General features: G+C 41.9%; 1 protein-coding gene across 4 annotated transcripts in view; it reads right to left on the bottom strand.

Annotated features, from left to right (window-relative positions):
• Positions 1-24,225, bottom strand: part of CRIM1 (cysteine rich transmembrane BMP regulator 1) — a 186,692-nt gene that overhangs the window by 57,442 nt on the left and 105,025 nt on the right. For all 4 annotated transcript variants that reach the window (XM_032497337.1, XM_032497336.1, XM_032497338.1 and 1 more), the window contains 2 exons: positions 15,556-15,738; positions 12,929-13,126 (listed from right to left, as the gene is read on the bottom strand). In XM_032497337.1, coding sequence (XP_032353228.1) covers positions 12,929-13,126; positions 15,556-15,738 — 381 coding nt within the window. The remainder of the gene's footprint in view (positions 1-12,928; positions 13,127-15,555; positions 15,739-24,225) is intronic.

The raw sequence follows: 24,225 nt of genomic DNA, 5'->3' as shown, positions 1-24,225 counted from the left end.
CCTTTCATACTTCTGTTTTATCCTTGCATTATTTTTTATTGTTCACTTTCATGGGGAATATATCTTGGTAACCTGGAAAAAATGTGCCATATTTTTAGGTACGTATGTATATGTGTGTATGCACATTTTAATTCTGACATCTCAATCCCTCTGGGAAATGGCTGAGAACCAGGGAGAAAGGGTCTTCACATTAGGGGCAATGGTTTATTTGTTGTTTGCAACCATAGTACCTAGCAAAGGGCTTGGTCCACTGTAGTGCTTAATGAATGAACAAAGAGGACAACAAGATTTCTGAGAACCAAAAGTCAGGACACACCTTTTGAGAAAGAAGAGCCCCACTCAATACTGTCCCTAACAGGCTGAATCTCTAATCTCCTAACTTTCAGAGGAACAGACTGTATGTTCCTTAGGATCCTCATCACGGGAGGTGTCCCTTGCACACAGTAGGTACTCAATAAATGAACTCCACTGAAGTAGTGAGCTAGATCAGAAGGCTGGTGTGAATCTGACACACTAACAGTGAAAACTAAATGTAAATTCCCAACCCAAACAGTCCAAAATGAAATGGGTTAAATTACAGTCTTGTACCTTTGGCCTAACAAGGCACAAAAGTACACAGAACACTGTGGAAAGTCCCCCTTCAAAATTCTTAACAGAAAATCTGACACCCCAAATTTCAATTGTCTGGGGAATTTACTTCTGTGACAACTTCATTCCCTGATGGTGCCAAATGAATAAAGTGTTACTAAAATAGTCCTGAAAATAGCTGGGCACTCACTCAACTCAGAAATTCGTCCCGTCCTGGATGAAGGATGGCTACTTGTGCCGAGTGCTCAGCAGATCGGCCTTGTGATTAAGCCAAGACAGGCAAGAGTCAGAGGGAGACGAGGGAAGCGTCCAGGATCAGAATGCACAGGTGATGATGCCATCTGGGTGCCCGCACACTGAAGGGGGCGGAGTAGCCCATTTATTTTTCTCAGCAGAGACTTGAGGGCCACTGGTCAGAGCCTGGAGTCTGGCTGGGTGTGAATGAGGCTGGGCACTAGGCAAGTGTGAGGACAGAGACATCCAGGAAAACAGCTCCGTGCTCTCAGGTGAGCTGTTTCCCCAGGTGGGAGAAGCAGGAACGGACAAGGGGAATGCAGGCTCTCTAGGAGGTCAAACTGCAAGGTCAAAATTCCAGGCAGAGGTTCAGGAGAAGAATCCAGATCAAAGGCCAGGCCACAAAAGGACAGAATGACAGTAAGTGGGGCTCAGAGATGAGGACAGAGGAGCCAGGAGCAAGAAAGCCTTTGAACCTGAGCCACGATGATCAAGCACTTTCATAGTCACAACGGCTCCTCCTCCCACCTCCCTCCTCACGAGGAGGTCTAAAGGAAGCAACGCCAAGGACACGGACTTGGGACCCGAAGACTTAGCTTGAGTTCCTGTTCTTCCATTATTTGACATGTGATGCTGTACCTCTCTGGGCTTCTATAAAAAGTGGAAATTCCCATTATTTTTATCTCACAAGATCATAGTAAGATTCAAATAAGACCATCAAGAGCGGACTAGCCCATAAACTCTGAGGGACACATAAATATTACTTGTTGCCGTCATTTTTGTTGAAATGACTACCCTGCCTGCTCAGAGCTAGAACTGGTCTCAGATGATGGCTCAGTAAATGAATTATGGGCCCTTTTGCAGGCCTCAAATATTTAGCTGATAAATGGTCTGACAGCTGGTTTGGCATTCTGAACCCTGTCCATTGTAACTTAAGCATCATTTTCTATCTCCACTGATAACAAGAAAAGCATTTGGGATGTGGGTGGGTCCATAATGCCCTTTCGCATGGTCTGGTAAGCTTTGGAACATGTTAGTGACCAGCCAGTGGCGCCTTTCACATTTGCTGAGTAGCAGTCTGATGACCATTGTTTCGAGTACTGACTGTGACCATGGTGTCTCGAAGAGAAGAGAAATCTCTTCGTAATCAGCTTATCCAGGGTCAGTTGAAACAATGACTCTGTGCCTGGCTGACCCCGTGCTTCCTCTCTCATGATGGGGCTGCCCTGGATCTTCAGAGGAGGGCAGACTCATCACAGTAGAATTTACACTGCTTTGGTATCTTTGCTTGTAGTTCTGCCACTCTCAAGTTAGATGCAGAAGACCATCTCTAAAAGATGCCTCTGATCAGCAAATCTTAGTTTCAGGAAGTCAGTGATCTGAAACTCATGTCAATAATGAGAGTTCAACCAGCACTTTCTTAACAATAATATTGGCTTGGGGGGTGGGGGGCCCATTTCACTTAAATAACAATGTTCTCAAGAGTGTCACAGGACTGTGGAGCACCCCTATTGACTTCATCTGGCCCCAAATCTCTGTGGAATCTTTTAAAAATTTGGTTCCCAGAAAGCACGAGAGAGTCACCATCTTGCAAAGTTCTTGCAAGCTTTCTGCTCTCTCAGTTATGCAAGGCCTGAGGCCAGCCTGGACTGACAGCTTATTATCTCAGAACATTTTTTTAGCTTCACGAACAAAACAGACTCCCTGAATTGCTTTAAAAAGGGAGCTGATTTGCAGAGCAATAGCTTTCCAATTAAGGTAGAAAAGAATACTATCTTGAGTCTTCCTACAGCCCAAGCTAAGGGTGGCAGGACCACAGCACAAGACACAGGCGTAGAGAAAGGGCGGGCACTGAATACGCAAACAAGCATTAAACACACCTCGCTGGATTCCAAAGCAGATCCAAGGCGGTCTCAAGTTACGTCACATACGTATACGTTTTTAAAGTGAGGAAATGAGGATCAAGGTAAATTTTAAGGAGAAAGAATACGCTCAGGGATGAGGCGAACACCCAGAGCACACACCAGGAGGTCCTGCCTGATCGGGGAGGTGGCTTAACCCACTTGACTCTCAGTGTGTTCAGCAGCCAAGGCGAATATCAAACCCAGAGTGCTGTATAACTCTCAGGTCCCCAAGGACCAAGCACCTGCTGGCATTAGAATGCTCTTGGGGATTTTTAGTCTGTTTCACGATGCTGCAAAGAGCTGGAGCCTTGAACTGAATCTTATTTTCCTCTGGGGGTAAGTATTAAATTCTGCGGATTCCAATGGTCTAAATACCTGAATTGGACTCTGTCTCAAAAAAATGTAATACATCCAGCTAATGTCTCAGATGTGAAAGTAAAATTCACCTGATGTGTAAATAGGTTTCCTGAAGATATACATGGAAAGTGAAAATCTGGTCAAACTGCTAACAATTCAATTCAAATTTTAAAATGTGTAAGATGCAACGCATCACCATCTTCTCCTGTTTCTGACAAATTTCAGGAAAGTACTAAATGTTCATTGTTGCTTGTTCCGTATCAAATTAAGATCAAACTGCTGATATGACCCCTGGATCAAGATCTGGTGCTGTCAAGCCCCCGATAACAGATGTCCCAATGTGCATGATGATGGATGGTGAGCACTTTGGGGTCTCGAGTGGAGAGGCTGACATGTGGGCCACCTCGGCAGCCACCTGTGACGGGAGAGCCATCAATGGGCAAGGGAGGCCCTTCAGTAGACACTTTCATTCCGTCAGTCTGTCCTGTTATTTACAACAATATTGCAGCAGATACTTTATCTTCAGCAATCTGATAGACACAGCACAGAAGATACTTCAACAGGGCCTTGACTGCAGTTCACTGGGTTGCTCACCATCTCTAATTCTAACCCTCATGTATTAAACAATGTGAAATCATTTTGTTCATTTAAGATTAAGACTATACAGTGAGACAGTTTAAAATGGTACAATCAGAGGCAACAGCTCAGTGGCAGAGTGGATGCTTAAACAAATGGGTCCTAATTAAATGTATAAGCTTTTGCACAGCAAAGGAAACCATAAGCAAAACAAAACAACAACCTATGGAATGGGACAAAATATTTGCAAATGATGCAACTGACAAAGGCTTAACTTCCAGAATATATAAACAGATCATACAACTTAGTAACAAAAAAACAAACAACCCAATTCAAAAATAGGCAGAGGACCTAAGCAAGCAATTCTCCAATGAAGACATATAAATGGCCAATAGGCACGTGAAAAAATGCTCAATATCACTAATTATCAGAGAAATGCAAATCAAAACTACAATGAAGTATATCACCACACACCCGTCAGAATGGTCATCATTAAAAAGTCCATGAAAAAAAAAAAAAAGTCCATGAACGATAAATGCTGGAGAGGGTGTGGAGAAAAGGGAACCCTCCTACACTGCTGGTGGGAATATAGTTTGGTACAACCATTATGGAAAACCGTATGGAGATTCCTCAAAAAACTAAAAACAGACCTACTATATGATTCAGCAATCCCACTCCTGGGCGTATATCCTGAGGGAACTCTAACTTGAAAAGCTACATGCACCCAATGTTCATAGCAGCACTATTTACAATAGTCAAGACATGGAAGCAACCTGAATGCCCATCGACAGATGACTGGATAAAGAAGTTGTAGTATATTTATACAATGGACTACTACTCAGCCAGAAAAAATAAAATAATGACATTTGCAGCAACACAGATGGACCTGGAGATCGTCATTCTAAGTGAAGTAAGCCAGAAAGAGAAAGAAAAATACCATGTGATATCACTCATATGTGGAATCTTAAAAAAAAAAAAAAAAGGACACTATGAACTCATCTACAAAACAGAAACAGACTCACAGACATAGTAAACAATCTTATGGTTACCCAGGAAGAGATGAGAAGGGATAAATTTGGGAGTTTGAGATTTACACATGTTAGCCACTATATATAAAAATAGATTTAAAAAATAGTTTCTTCTGTATAGCACAGGGAACTATGTTCAGTATCTTGTAATAACCTTTAATGAAAAAAATATGAAAACAAATATATGTGTGTATATGCATGACTGGGATTGTGCTGTACACCAGAAATTGACACATTGTAATTGACTGTATTTCAATTAAAAGAAATAAAATTACAGAAGTTAAAAAAAAAAAAAGAAACCATGCTTGAGGTCCTGGGTTCAATCCCCAGTACCTCCTAAATGAATGAATGAATGAATAAATAAATAAATAAAATGGTACAATCAGAAATGGAGTTAAAGTACTAAAATGTTAGAAATAAATCATATTAATTACCACTTCTTTTAAGTTATTTTTATAGGGAAATTATCTTAGTCTAACTTCTTTGAAAATATATTTGAATGGAACACCTGAAATTCCACAAAAATGTTGTAATATAATAGATGACCATTTAAATATATGCCTCCGGCCCCTAGAAGTCATATAAATACTATGCAGTAAGTGAATTGATTTTTTTCCCCCAATAAACACACCAGGAGTTATACCTACAAATAAGTGTTATTGCTAAAACTACTCACTTTTGGGGGCTATATGCTTGTGCTAAAATGCTGCTCATATTAAAATTCTATTTGAAACTTCTCTTTAGAGCTGCTTTCGGAGGAAATTACTATGTCATAGAAGACAGGGTGCCTTTATTTACTGTCACTTTTTGCTTCCTCTGAACAGTTTTACCCAGCTAGATCTCCCAGCCTTTCCACCACACTTAGATGTGAACAACTCTATTTCCTAGAGTCTAATGTACCTCTAAAGCCAGGTGTTAACAGAGCTAAGGATATTCCAAAGGATGTGCTGCAAGCTCTAACGTCAGCTTCCACAGAGAAGGACCAAAAATATTGCGAATGACTGTATTCCTGCAAGAGCTGTATAGTTTTCCCATGTAACTATTCTGAAAAGACAAACATTTCACTTGGACATGTAAATCTTCATATGTTTGAAAATAATTTCATTACTTTATAGTTGGACCTGGTATTGCTGGGAACAAACAAACAAGCTTCATATGACCAGTGCTGTCAGTGTGATAAACAGGTGTGCTGAGACCAATTCATTCCTCGGAACTGAGGCAAACTGGAAGGAGATGAAGATGGGGACTGTGAGCTAAGATGGTCTAATAAGCCATGGTTAGGAAGCAGGACATCTCTCGAGAGGCAGACAATGTGATTACCAGTTAAAATGTTAAATGCTATTAGGCTGACAGAAGCTAAAAGGAAACCAATTATGTTACTTCTGGTCAAAGGTTGCACCATAAGGAAAATGGAGACTTTCTTTCTAACACTCACAAGCCTTTCCTGAAGGGCATGTCTCTTAATAACCTTCATTAACTTCTGTTTGGTTGCCTAAGAGTTGTCTCTGAGCCAAAAAAAGTTTAACTCAGTCTCAGTAGAGATTGTGTTTATGTAAGCTTGTTGGAAAAACATTCCTATCATTTCAAGAATGACTAAATATTTTTCATTCACATAGCTGGCATTCCAGACTATGTTTTCCTGCCTCTGTTGATTAGATGAAAATTAGCAGGCCCAAGTCTGAACTATTAGGTTCGATTATTATCTTAGTAGGAATATTATGAGACTCCTGGCAGTAATGCCCTTTTAGGTATGGGAGGTGGAGAGCACAGGAAATAAAGAGGAACCTGCCCTTTGTGGGCCATTTGGACAGAGAAATACTTAGCAGCCAGGACTGTTGAATGCTGGAAAATCAGAGGCAGAGGTTTCTCTAATCACGTTTCAGAATCAGCTCTGAACCATAACATTCTAATGTTACTTGAAATACCTAAAGATGCTTTAAATGCCCAAAGAGAATCAAAATACTGTGAAATTCATCCTCGAACAATTTCCGATGCTTAGGTGAGAGGCCTACCTAGGCTGACACATGGTCATGCGTGATGCATTTGTTACCCTACAAATGACCTTATTTGGACAAGCAAAAAAACACCCTGTGCTCTATTTTAATTTCCATTTATGGAACTAGTTTCCAGGACACTTAGAGTTAAAGGATGAAACAACATGCCTAACAGTCTTTCAGATATTACGAGTATTTTATTATTCTTGGCCTGCTAATAATAGCATAGTATATGGCACTGAAGCAATACCACCCATAAACTGAGTTTTGATCCCTGTTATGTACCAGAACATTAATATCAGGTGACCCTGTGGCATCTTGGACTTCACTGCCTATCAGGTCAGCCAAACTATGTTTGACTCCTTGCCACAGAAGCAGTAGCTTAATCATTTGAGATACTGTTTGGTGAGGAAGTATTATGGGCAGGGCTGGAAACATTTTTTCTTGTTTCAAAGAATTCCCACCCAGATATGTGCCTGGTACAGACTTTTCTGGCAGCCCAGTAGAAATCTCATTTGAAGGGCGGTTTGATTCAAATCGTATCATCAGAATTTATGGGAAAGAATATAGTGCTCCCATAAAACTAGGATTGATGAGGAGGAGGACAGCCTATTTCACGGCTCAGACTTCCAGCCCTTTAGAGGACCACAGCAGGAGACCTACTAGGTGAGTTGATGCTGAAGTGGCTTACTATCCAGCACAGTCAAGAAACGCCTCATGCCCTCTCTTTAGCAGTGTCCCCAGTGTCCCAAGCAAGACCAGGATTCCCCAAGAAAGGGTTCCAAGAAAGCCAGGCGGCAGGAAAACAGTTGATTGTCTAGTTTAATCACATTCCATCCTAAGGCCGGGGAGTTAGAAAGAATCCACAGGCAGGGAATCAGCCTCGTTTTCTTCCATTTCAAGAGTTCGTTCAGTCCAGGTTAGCAGAGTTACTAGGCCTGCCTGAAACTCAGCTCAGTGCCAGATAGTAACTGCAAATAACACTCATTTAAAGCTTTCATTATGGAAGACTCTCCAAAAATACTGAAGTAGATACACTAACATGGTGGACCTTCCTATATCTGTTATTCAGCTGTGACCATCTACAAACTCTTTGATTTCCTGTGTGAAATGGGAAATGGATTTCGCTTTTGTTTCAGAGAAACAGAAACATTAGAAATGAAAGCACCTAATTGCCCAACCACAAGCATGGAATTTATTTACTAGCAACCCAAATCATACTATTGAATGTTACCTTGTAAACTATTACCTATGTTGTTCCTATTCTTGAAAAGTGATACTCTTGGTGTTGGCTCTGAAATCCCCAAGGTCACCGAAACCATCAACTCCTCCCAGCAGGAGACTCTGCACACACTGGGCCTAAAGAACACCCAGGTCACAGTGGCCACCTGGGCAGGGTCCAGCCAGAGCCCAAGATGAGACAGCAGATCAAGCCTGACATCAAGACTGATCAGTGATGATGAAATTCTTATCTCTTGCATCAGGCAGTCACGGTCAAGCTGGCCTCACATTTGTCCACATATCTTGCATTTTTCTTGGCATCACAGGCATGTCACATATATCCTGCAGCCAAAATTTCCAGTCCCTTATCTTACCTTTAATTATAAAACAAACTGGGTTTTTTGTTTTTGTTTTTTTTTTTAGAAAAAGGTACTCTGCCCTTAGGGACGTCCCTCTGACATTAAAAATTGACTTAGGTAGCATTTATACCTGGCATTATTGGAAAATACATTAGCAAATTAGTCTCAACATCTAATTGTGATATTAAAAAATAATTCTAGCTAAAAACAATGCAGTGGTACCTATACACTCTAAAGGAACGTTTTAATTGGAGGGTCTGGAGAAGGCGCACCTGAACTCTGTGTTTCTGGACTGCAATGAGAGAGAATAAACCACAATTTACAAACCAGTCTGGAAAGGCCGCCCTTGGAGGGGGTCGAGAGCTAAGTGCTCATGGCAATGAGAGAGAATAAACCACAATTTACAAACCAGTCTGGAAAGGCCGCCCTTGGAGGGGGTCGAGAGCTAAGTGCTCACCAGGAGGGTTAGCAGTCCACCTGAAGCTTAACTGGTCCAACTCACCTGGACCCACTGTGCGCCACACCCACTTGGTAGAACACTCTGCCTTCTGTTCTCAAAGTGCATTTTCAAATACAAGCATTCTAACATTGTTCCTTTTTCAGCTCACCAGGGGTCAGCATCTGACCCCTTTAACAGCACTGGTTATGGAAACCCTCCGAGTCTGCTGGCTTCCTCAGCTAAGAAGTACCAGGAGTCTGGCTGTGATCTCCTACGCCAGTCTTTTTCTCCTTCACTCACTCATCCACTCACTCATCATTCATTCATTAACAATTTTTGAGCACCTACTTTCATTTCAGGTAATTTTAGAGATTCAAAAGCATAGCTCACGGGGGACGTAGCCCCTTCCAGGTTACTGGCCAACAGGAGGGGCAGTCAGTGCTCTGTTTGTCTCAGGCAGTATCCCTGTGGGAGCCAGAGCCACTGCTCTGCCACTTTCAAGCTGTAGTCCTTGGGCAAGTTACATGACTTCTGAACTTGGGCTCTGTGATCATAAACTAGGATGGCAGTATTTGCACCAGAAGGAAGTTGCGGGGATCAGTGGGCTGATGCTCTTAAAAGCACTGAGGCCTGGCTCACAGCCAGTGTGGAGAAATGTTAGCTACTGTCCTAGGGCTGTAAATAAGATGATGCAAATGGTGGTCCATGCAGAGGAAGACTCAATTCCATACATGTGCTTAAACTGCAAACTGTATATGCTCTTCCATGTATGTCCATTCCAGCCTTTTACAAGGGCCAGAAAATAAAAATACTGCCATTGACAAACAAGAGGAGATGATGAGAAAAGCCAACAGAGCAAAACATAAGAATGCAATCACTTACAGACCTACAGACTGGGATGGCTTATCTGTAAACTCGAATTGGGTGTTGACAATAACTTGCTAAGACTTAATCATGAGAGTACTCAAGTGCCAATTTAAAAAAGCTCTTAGGTACTTGTGAATCGAGTTAGCTGTCAAGTAACAGCGTAGTCTTTAAGGGCCCCCGGGTTCACATCCCCAGTCCTCCAGGAGTAACCAAGCACATTATATAGTCACTTGGAAGGTATGTACCTCTCCTAACAGCAGCAGCCACAACAAGGTTCCTCTTCCCCGCAGGCCCTAACACACCATGTACCACACCAGTAATTCATTTAGGAAGAATCTAAAACCACAACCCTTGTGTGGGGTCCTTTCATCAAAGTTCAGGCTCTGACCTTGTACCTTGGGACCGTAGCTAACAAGGGTGATGGCCAACATTAGTGATGCAGTCGTGTGCAGAGGAACTTACTATGTTTAAACTGCATAAATATCTGTGTTTCTGTTTTTCTCCAAATAATTCTGGCTGATTTTTTTTACACAACACCACCTTGCTTTTTTCTTATTTCATCGAATCCTTTGGCTCTTCTGAAATCACTTGAAATTCTATTTAAATATGCGATTGAATTAACTCCTGAGAAAAATACCTTCAAATAGTTCCAGAGATGTTCTTGGATCCTAAAAACTAATAAGCAGTAACATCTAGTCACCCTGTATTATTCTGTGGTGTGTATTATTAGTCAATAATAATAAACTTTTACGATCATTATCTTCAGCTGCGCACTCTATTCCGATCCCACACCGCAAGGGTCTGTCTTCCGAACACATCGTTACATGGGAGCATTACTGTCGCACAAACCCAATCTTACATGAAGCTCACTACTTAACTGAGTTAAAAACAAAAGCAAGAAACAGAAGATAAATTAGTGCTCGGAGAACTAGACAATGGAAGCTTCTGAAAGTCTCAATGAAGAAAGGCAAGTGCCAGACCATGAAGGAGACAGAAGGGAACTGAACCAGCAGAGCCTAACAGCCTGAAAGAAGGATGCCAAGTCCGGCAGAGCAGAGCTGACCTGGGTGTGAGGCTTGAGAAGCAAATCTAGGATGTGCCTCAAAGGCATCCTTCCCCTGAGGTCCCCAAACGGGGGGGAGAGGGCAGGTGGGAGATCACATCAAAAACGCCTACAACAGTTGTCAAACTGCAAATGGCTTCCTCCCTGTCACCTGACTTCGGTGTCTCCCAAAAGCCAGAGATGAGGAGAGATTAATAAGGGAACCAGAAACACAGGCAGGAGGACACCACGATGACATCTGGGAGCAGGGGAAGCAGACAAAAACGCAGCCGAATGGGACAGACTTCGGCTGACCGCAGCTCAGTCACGTGCTGACCACTGACCTTGGAGGAAATTATCTGATCTCTCTAAACCTTAGTTTCTTCATCTCTAAAACGGGATAGTACGGCCTTCAAGCACACAGGTGTCTGTGAGGATTAAATGAAATAAGATACAAATATAAAGCACTCACCCCACAGAACCTCAGTGTGGACATTCCTTTTCTCCTGGTTTAATTCAAAGCAGCCTAAATAGTTTCGCCAGAGTTAACTAGGAGTTCTCGCTTACTTACCTTTGTGTCCAGTGTGGTATCTGTATTACAGAAGGTTCTTAATGAATGTTTTGGAATTAACGGCTGACTCAAACTGTCACTCTTGAACAGTGGAAGATAAGATTACAACTTTACCAGATGCTGCAGAGACCAAACTCCAAGTGATCAAACTGACATCCCCTCCCCACCCAAACATCCACATGACATGAGACTAATCAGTTTCTCATATATATATATGTGTGTGCATAGATATAGGTTTTCTTGTATTCACCAACTACTTCCCTTCTCTACCCAAAATGGACAGGCTAATGATTGCAAAAAATGAGTGCAAAAGGATTTGCCTTCCCTTCTTTACTTTTGGAAAAAAAGACCCTGTTTTTTAGACAAGTTCTTTTTTTTTTTTCAGTCTTATTTTCAATTTATGATTCAGGACTCATGAAGTTAAAGGGTTAGTGTTTACTGGATGATACATTTATGCTTTTAATTCTTCTCACCTTATCATGTACATACATATACTTAAATATGTCAAATCGACCACTGACTGTCTTTAATTCTTAGGGATATTCTCATCTTCATCTGCTTCAGCAAGGCATCCTTCCTTGTAAAGCAGACTGTACACCATCATACGTATTATCATACACTCCTTTTTCTAGCACTGAAATGCTGCCTTTAGGGGATGGGAGGAGTATGTGTGCAAGGGGGGTGGGTGGGTGATTTCCACAAAATTGGTCATCTGGAAGCTATAAAGTTTTGGAGCGTGGCAGCTGCACTCTGAGTGGAGTAATAGTGAGGGAATTGGTGATGTCAACAGTACCAGAATCCTCCAGCTTAAATTTTTATATGGTTTTTAAGGTCTTTAATAATTCTAACCCCACAGAGGTTAATGAAGCTAGTCAGGCAAACTCTGAAGTCTGAATTGATTAAAATTTAGGTAAAAGCAAAAGACTTCTTGATAGAGGACTCAGTCTACTTAACTGGATTTCAAAAAAGACCTGTGAGTTCCTTAATAGCTATTTTAAAAAATTCTAGAAGGCTCCATCTTCCACACAGATTACTTTGTGACCCAGTTTAGTTCATTTTACTATGCAAATACGCTTCTTAATGATGGATACTCTCTATTGGATCTGTCAGTAGAAATATTCAATCTCTTGTCTATATGAACAGACACGGACCAAGGATTAAGACTAACTTGCTTAACTGTGCAAAGAATCTTCCCAGGATGAGGGAAATGGCCTGGAATAGGGGTTGGGCAGAAAGACTACTCCAAGATATCTCAGGCTCCCTCCATTAAACAGGAAGAGAGGCAATGAATGTAGGTAACCAAGGACTCAAGGCAGCGAAAACCCCTTTGATGGTTCTAGGTTTTTCTTCCTGGCTGCCAGGACTCTGGCATATGGAGCATTACAAGTTGAACATGCTATGCTTTGAGTCATGGGTCTTATGTCCAATTTTATTTCATTGTGTTGACCTTAGGATGATAACTGGGCCTGCAGTGAACAGAATTAAAGTGTGTATATTCTTCGACTGTGAAGTACTCAGATAAGCCCATCTGCAGTGGTAAAACAAAGACCCACACTATTCTTATTATAAATTTGCAACATTTCTCCCAAATGATTAGTTTGGGCTGTATAATGAATTCATATGAGACTGGTAACAGCATGAAGCAGACATTATGCCAGAAGAAATAAAAAACAAACAAGCATATACTGGTAGAAGCTTATCCAACACGAGACACTCGCCAGGGACTCATTAGAATCTACAAGGTTTACCTTCACACACGGGGCAACATTCCCCAGGCACTTTGACGGGGTTCATGCAGCTCTGCCCGCAGGCGGTCGCGACGCAGTGGGGCTCTCCGTTGATGCACTGGCAGAACGTGCAGTCGTCCTCCCGCCACCGGTCTCCGTGGGCGCGGATCTGACCATTGGCATAGCAGCCAGCAGGGTTATTAAAAGGATACACGGGATCTAAATTAAAACGTGAGTACAGAGTAAGACTGAGGGCATTCTACATCTTCTCTCTGCCTGCACCTAGAGACTTTCTTTCCCAGGTTCTCGTCATCAGCAGTTCTTTTCCAGCTGTGCTCAGCAGAAGCTCAGGGCTGCAGGAGATATCTCCAGGGGGACATGCAAAAGTAGCTGTCATCTTGAATTTATGTCCACCCATCCCGACACGGCAGACAGAGGAGGGGATCAGAGGCATAAAAACCAGCGTGCAGGTGTTACCATTTCACAAAGCTGCAGAACTTTGTGGATGGAGCTGTGGGTTGGTAATGAGAAAATGCAAGTCTTTTTTAGGCTCTGACAATGTCTTCTGAGTTGTCAGTTTAAAGGTTTATCACACCTCAGTTTTACCCCCTGGAAAGTGGAAAGAATGATGCCCCCAGCTAACTCAGAGTGAGCCTGTTCCTTCTAGGACTAACTGGAGTCTCTCTCAGGGTGCCTGGAGGTCCATGTGGAGACAGGGAGGCCCCTGCTGTGGCCTCATGCATGACAAGGCTGACACACCTGGTCTAAACCATACACAGCACAGCTTGTGCCCTGGAGGGAGATCAGTGAACCGATGCAATTCTTCTCCCCGAGCTGAGTGGTCAAGCAGCAGCTGAGACAGGGGAACGGAGGTAGCCAAGGCTACTGCGGAAACAGTTTTCCGAGGTTATTGACAAGCGCATAAATACGAAATCCTTAACCATCCTTCTAAATGAAAGCAACTAGATAAATCACTCAATGTTCTTTTTCATAAAATCTGGTCTCGAGAAGCAAGTGCTGCTGGGCTGGGAGCAAAGTCCAGGCAGTTTTGAGTTTGGTCCTCTCTATTCCAAAGAGGTAGTAGGCGTTACATGGGAGGGAGAAGGCCAAAACTGAAAACCATGCAGTCACAGCTTCAGAAAGGCAGTCTTCCAGAGATGGAAGCAGCCAAGAAACCTGAGTTAGATAAGACTTTATAAAATTTCTTTATAAACATTATTACACTGCATACTTCACTTCTACTTTAAGCCTGGATCTGAATTCCAGGAAGTGAGACACAACCAGACTGGTGCCCAGACAACTCATTATGATTATTACAGAGGTTCATATCTGTTTTTACACCACCAACTGTTACATAGTTTCAGAGACTATAAACACCAGGGGTAACTAGGGAAAAGATCAATTGGGAAGGTTAAAAGTTTGATGTGGTTTTTTAAAATCCCCCATGACACCTAAAAAGTGAACCACCCTTAACCCATAACCTCTCCTACATTAGTAAAAATAATTTCTAACAGGGGAAAGGGCTTCTCTCCATGAACTACTGTTCAATGTTAGGAATGTAGTTTGTATACATTAAATAATTTCAGACCTTCAGTATTATATGGTGAGTAGAGCTCAAATATTGAAAAGAAATGGATTTTAGAAAACAGAAAAAGATATGGAGCCCGGCCAGAAATCCTGTCCTCCCTTTTCACGTGCGGAGGTAAGGACGGGGGAAGGTCAGACGTGAGATGGACATGCCTGACTCCAGGCTGAGGTCTGTGGCCCAGGCAGGACAACACTGTTCACGCGACCTTCCTTCCTGGGGAACAGGGTCGTGCACTCAGCCCAGAGACACAGTCAGGCGTGTTGGTACTGTTTCTGGCTTTACCAGAGACTCAAGACAAGTGACTACTTTTCTGATACCCTACCCTAATCCTTAAAACATGTGGGTTGTGGAATATGATATTCAGAGCTGTCCTTCTGAAATGTTTATTATTTCTGAACATTAGAGACGGAAGGGTCGAGCTTGCTGGAAGAACATGGACCTATTATTTCTTGGGGGACACAGAGAAAGCAAGCCCTGGAGAGCCTTCTGCCCAGGGCCACGCCTGACGCTTGTCTGGGTCTTGAACTGGTGTCACCATCACGCCACCCTTTGACCCCACTCTGACTGCCACACATTTTCAAAGGATTGGGGGAGGGGGGTCCTGCTGTCACCTGGATGAGCCTGGGTACCAGAAAGGAGGCAGGGTCAGTTCTTGTCTGAGTGGACTGGTTGAGATCATCAAGTGACTAGGGCTGTCCTGTCTTAGGTGAGCAATCTGGGTGGAATTCTAACGTGAGGATTAAATAAAAGTCCCCAGGACTCACCAAGGAGCTGCAAGGACTGCAGAGGAGGAGCAGAAAGCCCCTTCGGCAAATCTCATGCTGACTCGAGGAGACAGGGGATCCTTGTCTACACCCAGGGCAAAACTTCCCTCAGGGAAGAATCTTCACACAGTCTATCTGGCATTATCAAAGTCCTCCAAGGAACACCACAATGTCAAAAAAAAAGGGAGTCTCTTCCATCGTCCTCTATCTTGGATGAGAGTGAATCAGCTCAGCTTTGGTATTAGAGCTCTGAACAGGTCTATCCTCCTGAATCTTTAATCAGCACCTCTCCTCACCTTCACACACGGGGCAGCACTCCCCCTCGGGCACATAGTATCTCTCGCAGTTCAGCTCGCCGCACTGGGCAGTGAAGCAGATGGACACACCCCCTTGGCATCGACAGAACCGACAGTTGTCCATTCGAAACATATCTCCATCACTGTATTCCACGTTGTTGAAGACACAGGCTGGCTTTGTTTCTAAAGGAGTTAAAAACAAACAAGGCATATTCAAGGTCATTTTTGAGTGGTGCCTTTTTATGTTTTTCAAACAGCCTCTAGAAAATTCTGAAAGTAGGGGTTAAACCTTGATGGAAATTTACTAAACTCAATATAATTTTTTTTTTTTTTTACAACAAGCAATAAAGCAATGCAAAGTAAAGTAAAGTAAGTAAACAAAGCAATCACTACCCTCATCACACCAAGGAACTGAAACTCCCCTGAGTAAAATCTATGCTGGCTTCTCCTTAACCCAAATAAAAGTAACCATCTGACAGGGCGAAACTCATATTTCTGATATGTGCTTTAAAGAGATTTTTGTTTTGTTATTAAATCATTCTCTACCTCAAGTAAATGATCCTGCCTCCACATTAGGTTTTGTTCTGCCTCAAAAAAAATTTATTTAAGCCTTTTGGGAGATTATGTTCTTCTGTTCCCCCAGTGTTTCCTCCTAAGTTCTTTTTTCTCTCTATCTGGTTTAATAATCTATAATTATAATAGTGCTTGGGTTTAAAAAAAAACAACCGCTTTCTGCATGTATTACCTCACTTAATCCCAGTAACAAGTCTGATGTGGATATACTTATCCTGAGTGGAGAAGTGAGGAAATCCTAGGTAATTTGCTCATAGTCGCACATTTAGCAAATGATAGAAGCAAAAATAGTAGCTCTTCGACTAAAACCTTTAGTGTCCTCTTTCATTGTGTTTCAAAGCTATGTTTTGCTGAGGACTCAAACTCTGCATTTAGAGCTTTCATAATGACACCAATGATTACAATTTTTTTCTCTTCCCTAAAACACTCTCCCCTAGATCCATTCCCTTAAGTCTAATTTTGGTTGACTTAAAAGAACTCCCACCATAGACATCACAAGAAAAAGAAAACTATAGATCAGTATCTCTTACAAATATAGATACAAAAATCCTCAAAAAATATGAGCAGACTGAATTCAGCAATGTATAAAAAAGATTATATACCAAGTGGGACTTATTCCAAGAATGCAAGGTTGGTTTAACATCTCAAAATCAATTAATGTAATACGGCATGTCTATAGAATAAAGGACTAAACCACAGGATCATCTCAATAGACATGGAAAAAAAAAATCTGACAGACTTCAATAGCCTTTCATGACAAAAGCATTCAATAACCTAGGAGTAGAAGTTGTTAAATAGCCACTTGATAAAAAGTATCTGGGAAAAACCCACAGCTAACATCATACTTGACAGTGAAAGGTTGAATGCTTTTCCCTTTAGATCAGTAACAAAACAATGATGTCCACTCTCACCACTTCAATTCAACTTTGCACTAGATGTTCTAGCCAGGGCAATTAGGCAAGAAAAAGACATTAAAAAAGCTCCTAGATCAGAAAGTAGTAAAACTCTCTCTAGCTACAGACACCATGATCTTGAACATTAAAAGATTCTAAAGAATCTACTAAAAAAAACCCTATCAGAACAAAAAGTTCAGCAAGATTTCACAGTACAATTGCAACTCAAATTAATTGTGTATCTATACACTAGCACTGAAGAATCTGAAAATGAAGTTAAGAAAAAATTCTGTTCACAGTAGCACCAAAAAAAATTTAGTAATTAATAAATGAAGCACAAAACGTGTACTTTGAAAACTACAAAACACTGTTCAAAGAAAATAAAGAAGGTCTAAATAAATGGAAATATATTCCATGTTCATGGATTGAAAGATAATATTGTTAAGATGAAACTATGCCCCAAATTGATGTACATATTCATTGCAATCCTTACCAAAATCCTAGTTGGTTCTTTTGTAAAAACTGACAAGTCAATCCTCAAACTAGCAAGGAAAAACAAGGGACCCAGAATTGCCAAAACAATTTTTCAATGAAGAACAAAGCTAGAGGTCTCACACTTGCTGATTTAAAGACATCCTACAATGCTACAGTCATCAAGACAGTGGAGTACTGGCATCAGGATAAATGTATAGTTCAATGGAATTGAGTGAGAGTTCAGAAATAAACTCTCACACTTACTAATTTTTAACAAGGGTACCAGGACAATTCATTGAGGGACAGAATAGTCTTTTCAGCAAACAGTGCTGGGCAACTGGATACCCACACGCAAAAGGAGGAGAACGCATCACTATCATAGCATATATTAAAAAAAAAAAAAAAACCTCAGAATGAATTACAGGGCTATGATCTAAATGTAACTGCTACAACTCCAGAGCTCTTATAAGACAACAGGAGTAAATCTTTGAGACTCTGCAATTAGACAGTAGTTTCTTAGATATACCAAAAAGCACAAGCAAAAAAAAGAAAACAGTTAAACTGGACTTCATCTACTTTTGTGCCTCAAAGAATACCAACAAGAAACGAAAAGATAACCTGCAGAGAAAAAAAACTGTAAATTATATATCTGATGAAGGACTTATGTCAAGAATATATAAAGAACAACGATAAATAAAACCAATTGAAAAATAAGCAACTATCTGAACAGAAATTTTCCCCAAATAAGATATAGAAATGACCAATAAGCACATGAAAAGATGCTCAACATCACTGCTTATTAAGAGAATACAAATCAAAGTTAACAATGAGATAACATTTCATACACTTGGAAGGCTACAGTGATAAAGATGTAGCTAATAACAAGCGGTGATGAAGATGTGGAGAAACTGGAACTCTCCAACATTTCTGGTGAAAATGTAAAAGTGCATGCAGCTCCTTGGCAAAACAGTTTGGCAGTTCTTCAAAATATTAAACACAGAATTACCAGAGGATCCAGCAGCAATTCCACTCTTAGGTATATACCCAAGAGAAATGAAAACATATGCCTACATAAAAACTTACACACAAATGTTTACAGCAGCATTATTCACAATAGTCAAAAAATGGAAACAACCTGAACATCTATCAACTGATGTGTGAATCAACAAAACGTGGCAGAACCATGCAATGAAATATTCCTTGGCCATAAAAAAGAATGAAGTTCTGATATATGCTACAACATGAACGAACCTTGAAAACATTATGCTAAGTGGAAGAAGCTAGTCAAAAAATACCACATATTGTATTTATATGATTTTATTTATAGGATATGCCCATAATAGGCACATCTATAGAGAAAGAAAGTAGTTAGTGGTTGCCTAGTGCTGGGGTGTTTGAGGGGAAATGAGAAGTGACTATTAATGAGTTTGGGAATTTGGGGGAGACTGATGAAAGTGTTCTAAAACTGGTTGTGATGATGGTCACACAACGCTGTGAATATATTAAAAACCACTGAACTGTGCAACTTCACTTGGTGAATTGCATGGTACATGTTTCCACAAACCTGGTAAAATAAGAGCACTCCCCAGCTAAACAAAGTTCTCCTGAGCTAATGTGCCCTGTATAACAAGGTGCAAAAAACTGGATTATGATACACATAACTCTCAGGCTCCTCTGTCCCAACATCGTTTCTCAGTATGTCCACTTTGCATGTTTGAAACACTTCAGAGACTTTCACAGCATTTTAATTTGAGTATATTTACATTTGTTTTCTACTTAAGGACGATAACTTTCTCATTTGATTTTGTAACAGCCCTATCAAGAAGACAGAACAAGTATTACCATCCACTTCTCCAACGAGGAAAATGAAACTTAAAGAAACTAGGTACCTTGCCTAAAGTCACAGAACCAGAGTGAGATGAGCTGTGTGTCTATGTTTACACAGGCAGTAAATGTGCATGTTTGAACTTCTTTCCTAGTGCTGGTTGGATACACTATTTCTCTTTTTCAGAAAACTCAGGTTTAAAAGTCACCTTATTACAGCTCACAAGTCTTCTACTTTTAGCTAACATGTTAAACTGAATTGGGATAGGAAGGAACTGCACGGTGGGACCGCAAGTTTCAAAGTGTAGAAAAGGGTGTGCTTTTCAGCAATCAAAACTGCACGCTGTGGAAGGAGGCAAAATACCACACTCTGACCAAACGCTGAGCTTCCAAACTGAAGAAAACCAATCAGAATTACTTATTTGCTTTAACCAACCACAGCTACCATCTGGGAGGAGCCACAGATCTTGGTGCAAAATGTGAAGTGTGGAGGGAAGACTGTGATTAGGAGCAAGGCAGCGTGGGATGAGCCTGCCTGTGAGCGGGAGGGCTGGGGCCGCGGCTAATGGACAGACAGCAAGGGAGTCGCGCAGAGAGAGAAGGACAGTCCCAGAAAACACAACTTTGAAAACACAATCAATCCTTTAGGATAAAAAAAAAAAAAGAATCACACGACATGACGACATCCTTGTTTGATGCTGAAACAAATTTATAGAACCTCTTAAGAAAAAAGTGCACGGTAAAAAAAAGCTGGCAGAGGTCTCTGATGAATAGCGACCAATTACTTCTTCACCTGCGAGGGATAAATGTGAATCTCAGAACTGTGTGGAGATTACCACTCCCTCCATAAGGGGACATTTTCAGTGGATAGGGAAAAGGAAAATATTATGAATAAAATAATTTACTAGGTAATTTACACTTTTCAATGCATAAGAGTGCACATGCACTGAGATGCATAAAAGTGACTTTTAGGATTTTTGTATTTTTTTTGTGTTTGCCCAATTAAATTTTACGTTTCTAAGTTCTGGAATCTTCTCTTTCCTCTTTAATAGATTCCAGAACTCCTGAGAAGGAGCCTTATAGTATAGACTGTTAATAACCTCTACTGCCTGCCAAATTACACTGATTAGCAGATGGTGATTATATAATTTGAGCAAAGGAAAAGACTAAAACGTAGAACTTCACATCAAATGTGAAAATGGAGGAAAAAATCCAAGTAGATAAACTTCTGCTGCCTTTTCTCTTTAATCCCTCAGTAGGAAATGGCTCATATCTTGCCTCTGGTCTCCTTCTCACTGGGAGTGAGCTGTATAGGGCAAACTTAGTAACTCAAAAGAGAGACAACTGTATGACGGATGAGAAATATCTCAAAGTTTCTCCATTAATCAACAGCGAACTGATGTAACTGCAGAGGCAGGGTGCATGAGCTGGCAGATACCTGAAGGGGGAAAATCCCTTTTCTGTGGAGCAGGGGAAGCGGGGCGTGTGTGCTGGAGCACACCGAGCAGAGGCTATTTCAGGATAAGGGAAGCAGAACAACACTTAGAAAATAGGACTGCAAAAGGCTGTTACCACTCTTGCGCAAAATTAGCTTGAAAAGGCCCCAGGAACATGATAGGTGCTCAATAAATGCATAATGGGTGGAGTATTTCTTTCAAAGTGCCATATTCTCTCCATTACTGTAGAAGGAGATGCTGTATCTCTAGAAAGATTACTGAGGATCACTGCTATACAGACAACGGGCTCTCAACAGATGCTTCTGTACTAATTTTCTTACTAACAAACCGCAGGTCTGAGTTTTCTAGGCCAAAATTTTACATAACAAGCAGGCTGACTTACGGCACGGCTCTCCTGTGACTGATCAATCTTATTACGTGTTCGTGTCTGATGCTGGAAGGGTTGGTTAGTGGCTGTGACACTCAAACCAAGATGTCTTATTTTGGATTTCTGTGCATGTACGATGGACAGCTAATCATGTCTAAACAGCCAAATGATTGCGTCTGTGTTTTTTGCATGGATGACTTCCATTTTCAAACCCAGTGCCTCTAGGAATGACAGAGCTGGGCCGGTGTCAGGCAACACGGGATGTTGTGACAGAACGGAGAACACGTGTCCACCTGAAAGCAGAGGCCATGGCTCAGCTCCAGCTGACTGGTGCTAAGACTTCTGTTCATGGGCCGGCGCAGACACGGAACTGTTTCTTGAAGCAGATCTGGGGCTGTCCCACCACTGCTATGGAGGTCACACTTCTAGGTGATGAGCTGGATGACTTCTAAGTGGACAAAAACAGAGCTCAATCCTACCACCTGTTTTTGGTTTCTAAACGACAGGGTTCTCACTCAACCAGCACCTCACACGTCGTCCTTCTGGGCCCTCGTCAGAGAATACAGCTACAAACCATCACAATCTGATCTGCAACTCTCCCATCCCCACCAAAACAAAGCCCAACCCAACAAAAAAGAGAAGTGACATTTATGGAGAATGTTCTTTCCACCTATTCCTCTAGGCTAATGTTTTCAAGACTTAGGAGTTCTTGAATTCTCTGTGAGTACTTTTCAATCTTGTATTTTCACCATAACTGTGTATCTTAAAAAAATGTGAAGCCTACAGAGCATCTTCTGGACGTCAGCTTAGGACCGAGTGTGGGTGTGCAATCTGCGTTGCTGCACGAGGGGTCAGTCAGCACTCAGCCCACTGTCTCCTGAACTGGGGTTCCTACATCTACCCCTGCATGTTCCTACGTGCTGGAGGGGGTGGTTCTCAACATCCAGAAACAACCCTCCAGGCGCCTAGGTTCCAGCTGTGTCCAACTCACCGCTGAGAACTGCTCTCTCTGAGGTACATTTTAATAGTTTGCTTTTGCTCTTTGTTGAGAAGAGCAGCCAGAGGAAACCTGTTTCTGCATGGGAGGGATGAAAGCAACTGAGGACAAGGTCAACTGTGTCATCCAATGCTCTTTTCAAGTTTCCATGTGAGGAGAGTGCTGCCCTGCCCGGCAGGCTTCTGGTCTCTAAAAGTAAGAATTGTGGGTCTGATTCTATCTCCCCGTTTCACTTTGATGGCCGGGACACTGGGGCCCTAACTTGACATTTAACTCCAGCAATTACACAGACAGACGCTTCAGCCTGCATAGCTGCGGGCACTTTCTTTTTGCTTTTCATCTTCAACTTTTACATATAAGTTTATGATCCTGATTCTCTTTTCTCATTAATATTTTACCCCTATGTTATTGTATCTGGTCTCAGTGTAAAGTTGCCTCAAAGCCTCTGTGGATAAGCAAGGTTTTAAATACATACACACACACACATATATATACACACACACACAATACATTGTATTATATAATGTGTATTATATAGAGAGATCTGTATGTGTAACAGACCTCCACTTTTTCGAGCAATGATAATGAAACTTTGACATGTAATATCCTCTAATGGTGACCTTATGACAACAGTAAGATCTTCCCAGGGCACTGAGTGCCAAATAAGTAAACAAACACACACTCATATATGGATATGTATGTAAGTGTGTGGAGGGGAGGTGCGTGTGTATGCATTTGCCAAAAGAAGTAAAATACAGACTTTGAGACAGAACAGCCATGAACATAATTCTGTGGGATTATGAATCTTCACAGTATTACAGTTTTCTAGTCTCATCTACAACTGAATAACATTCTAGAGACACCAGAGCAGGACAAGAAATAAAGCAAAGATCACCCCAAAAATTTACAGTAGCCAGAAAGAGGCAAACACCAGAAATCCTGTGACTACTTCGTCGTCTCCACGCTTTTCTCACAGCAGATGGCAAGTCTTGTTCCCCAAGTTGGGGCTCTGTAAAAAGTGAGGCTCTAAGCAGAGACAGGCCCTGGAGCCTCACCCAAGGCCACCGAGGTGGGGGCAGTTATCAGCTGCCCAAACCGCATCCCACGGGAGCAAGATGTCAAGGTAATTAATGTCCTGATGAGAAAGGCATGACACGTGGGTCTCTATAACCAAGGAGCAAGGAAGGAAGAATGGCAGACTTCTCTTCCTCACCCAGAGGATACAACGGTGAACTGTATTAGCAGAGGTGGTATTTCCAGGGGACAGGAAAGTGTGGGGCGGGAAGCGATGGAGCACTCCCACAAAGCAGCCCTTCCCCAGGCAGGTAACTGACAGCTACTCTGAAGGGAACTAAGATGATCTGAATCAGACCACTCACTGGCCCACCCACCCACCAGAACCTGGGTGTCCTCTGGGAGGCAGATAAGGTGCTAACATAACAAGGTTAGATTCCCTATTCTCTCATCAGTCAGAGTCTAGCATGAGACAGAGACATGCAGAGTGCGGAGTCCTGGAAGGAAGCACGTCTGAGATGCTGGGAGCCCAGGACTAGGAGCACTATTTCTGTCTCCAGTGGTATGAGTTAAATATTCACAGAATATCACCTACAATCCATTAAACCGCAGCAAGACCAGAGGAACAAGATCCATGTGGCTGTTAGCTGGTGGTTAACATGGGTGGGGAGCAGCACTGAGAAGAGATTTTTGCACCTGGAACCCTTCCCGCACCTCTCCCTGCGTGCTTGTAGGTACAAAGGTCTGTGAGTCAGAAAGCTCCCCTCCCCTTCTCTATCCCTCCGCAGCGTCCAGAACAGAGTCTCTGGATGTGAACAGCAGGTGGGCACACGACATAATAAAGACTATTTGCTCTTGAGGCACAATTTCAAGTGCCTCACACATAAAACCTCATTTAATTTACTGTTATTCACTCCATTTGACAGATGTGGACCCCGGGCCCAGGGAGACCAAGGGATCCCAAAGTCACACAGCTAGGAAGTGAGGAACTAATTCTCAAACGGCAGCAGTCATTCGTTCCGGCCTAGGTCCTCTCTTAACCACAGAGCCACAGTGAAGTGTTTCTTCAAA

This window comes from Camelus ferus, chromosome 15 (genome assembly GCF_009834535.1).
Source record: "Camelus ferus isolate YT-003-E chromosome 15, BCGSAC_Cfer_1.0, whole genome shotgun sequence".
In the NCBI taxonomy this organism is placed as follows: domain Eukaryota; kingdom Metazoa; phylum Chordata; class Mammalia; order Artiodactyla; family Camelidae; genus Camelus; species Camelus ferus.
The sequence above is the reverse complement of the archived record's forward strand: the minus strand, read 5'-3'. Positions and strand labels throughout refer to the sequence as shown.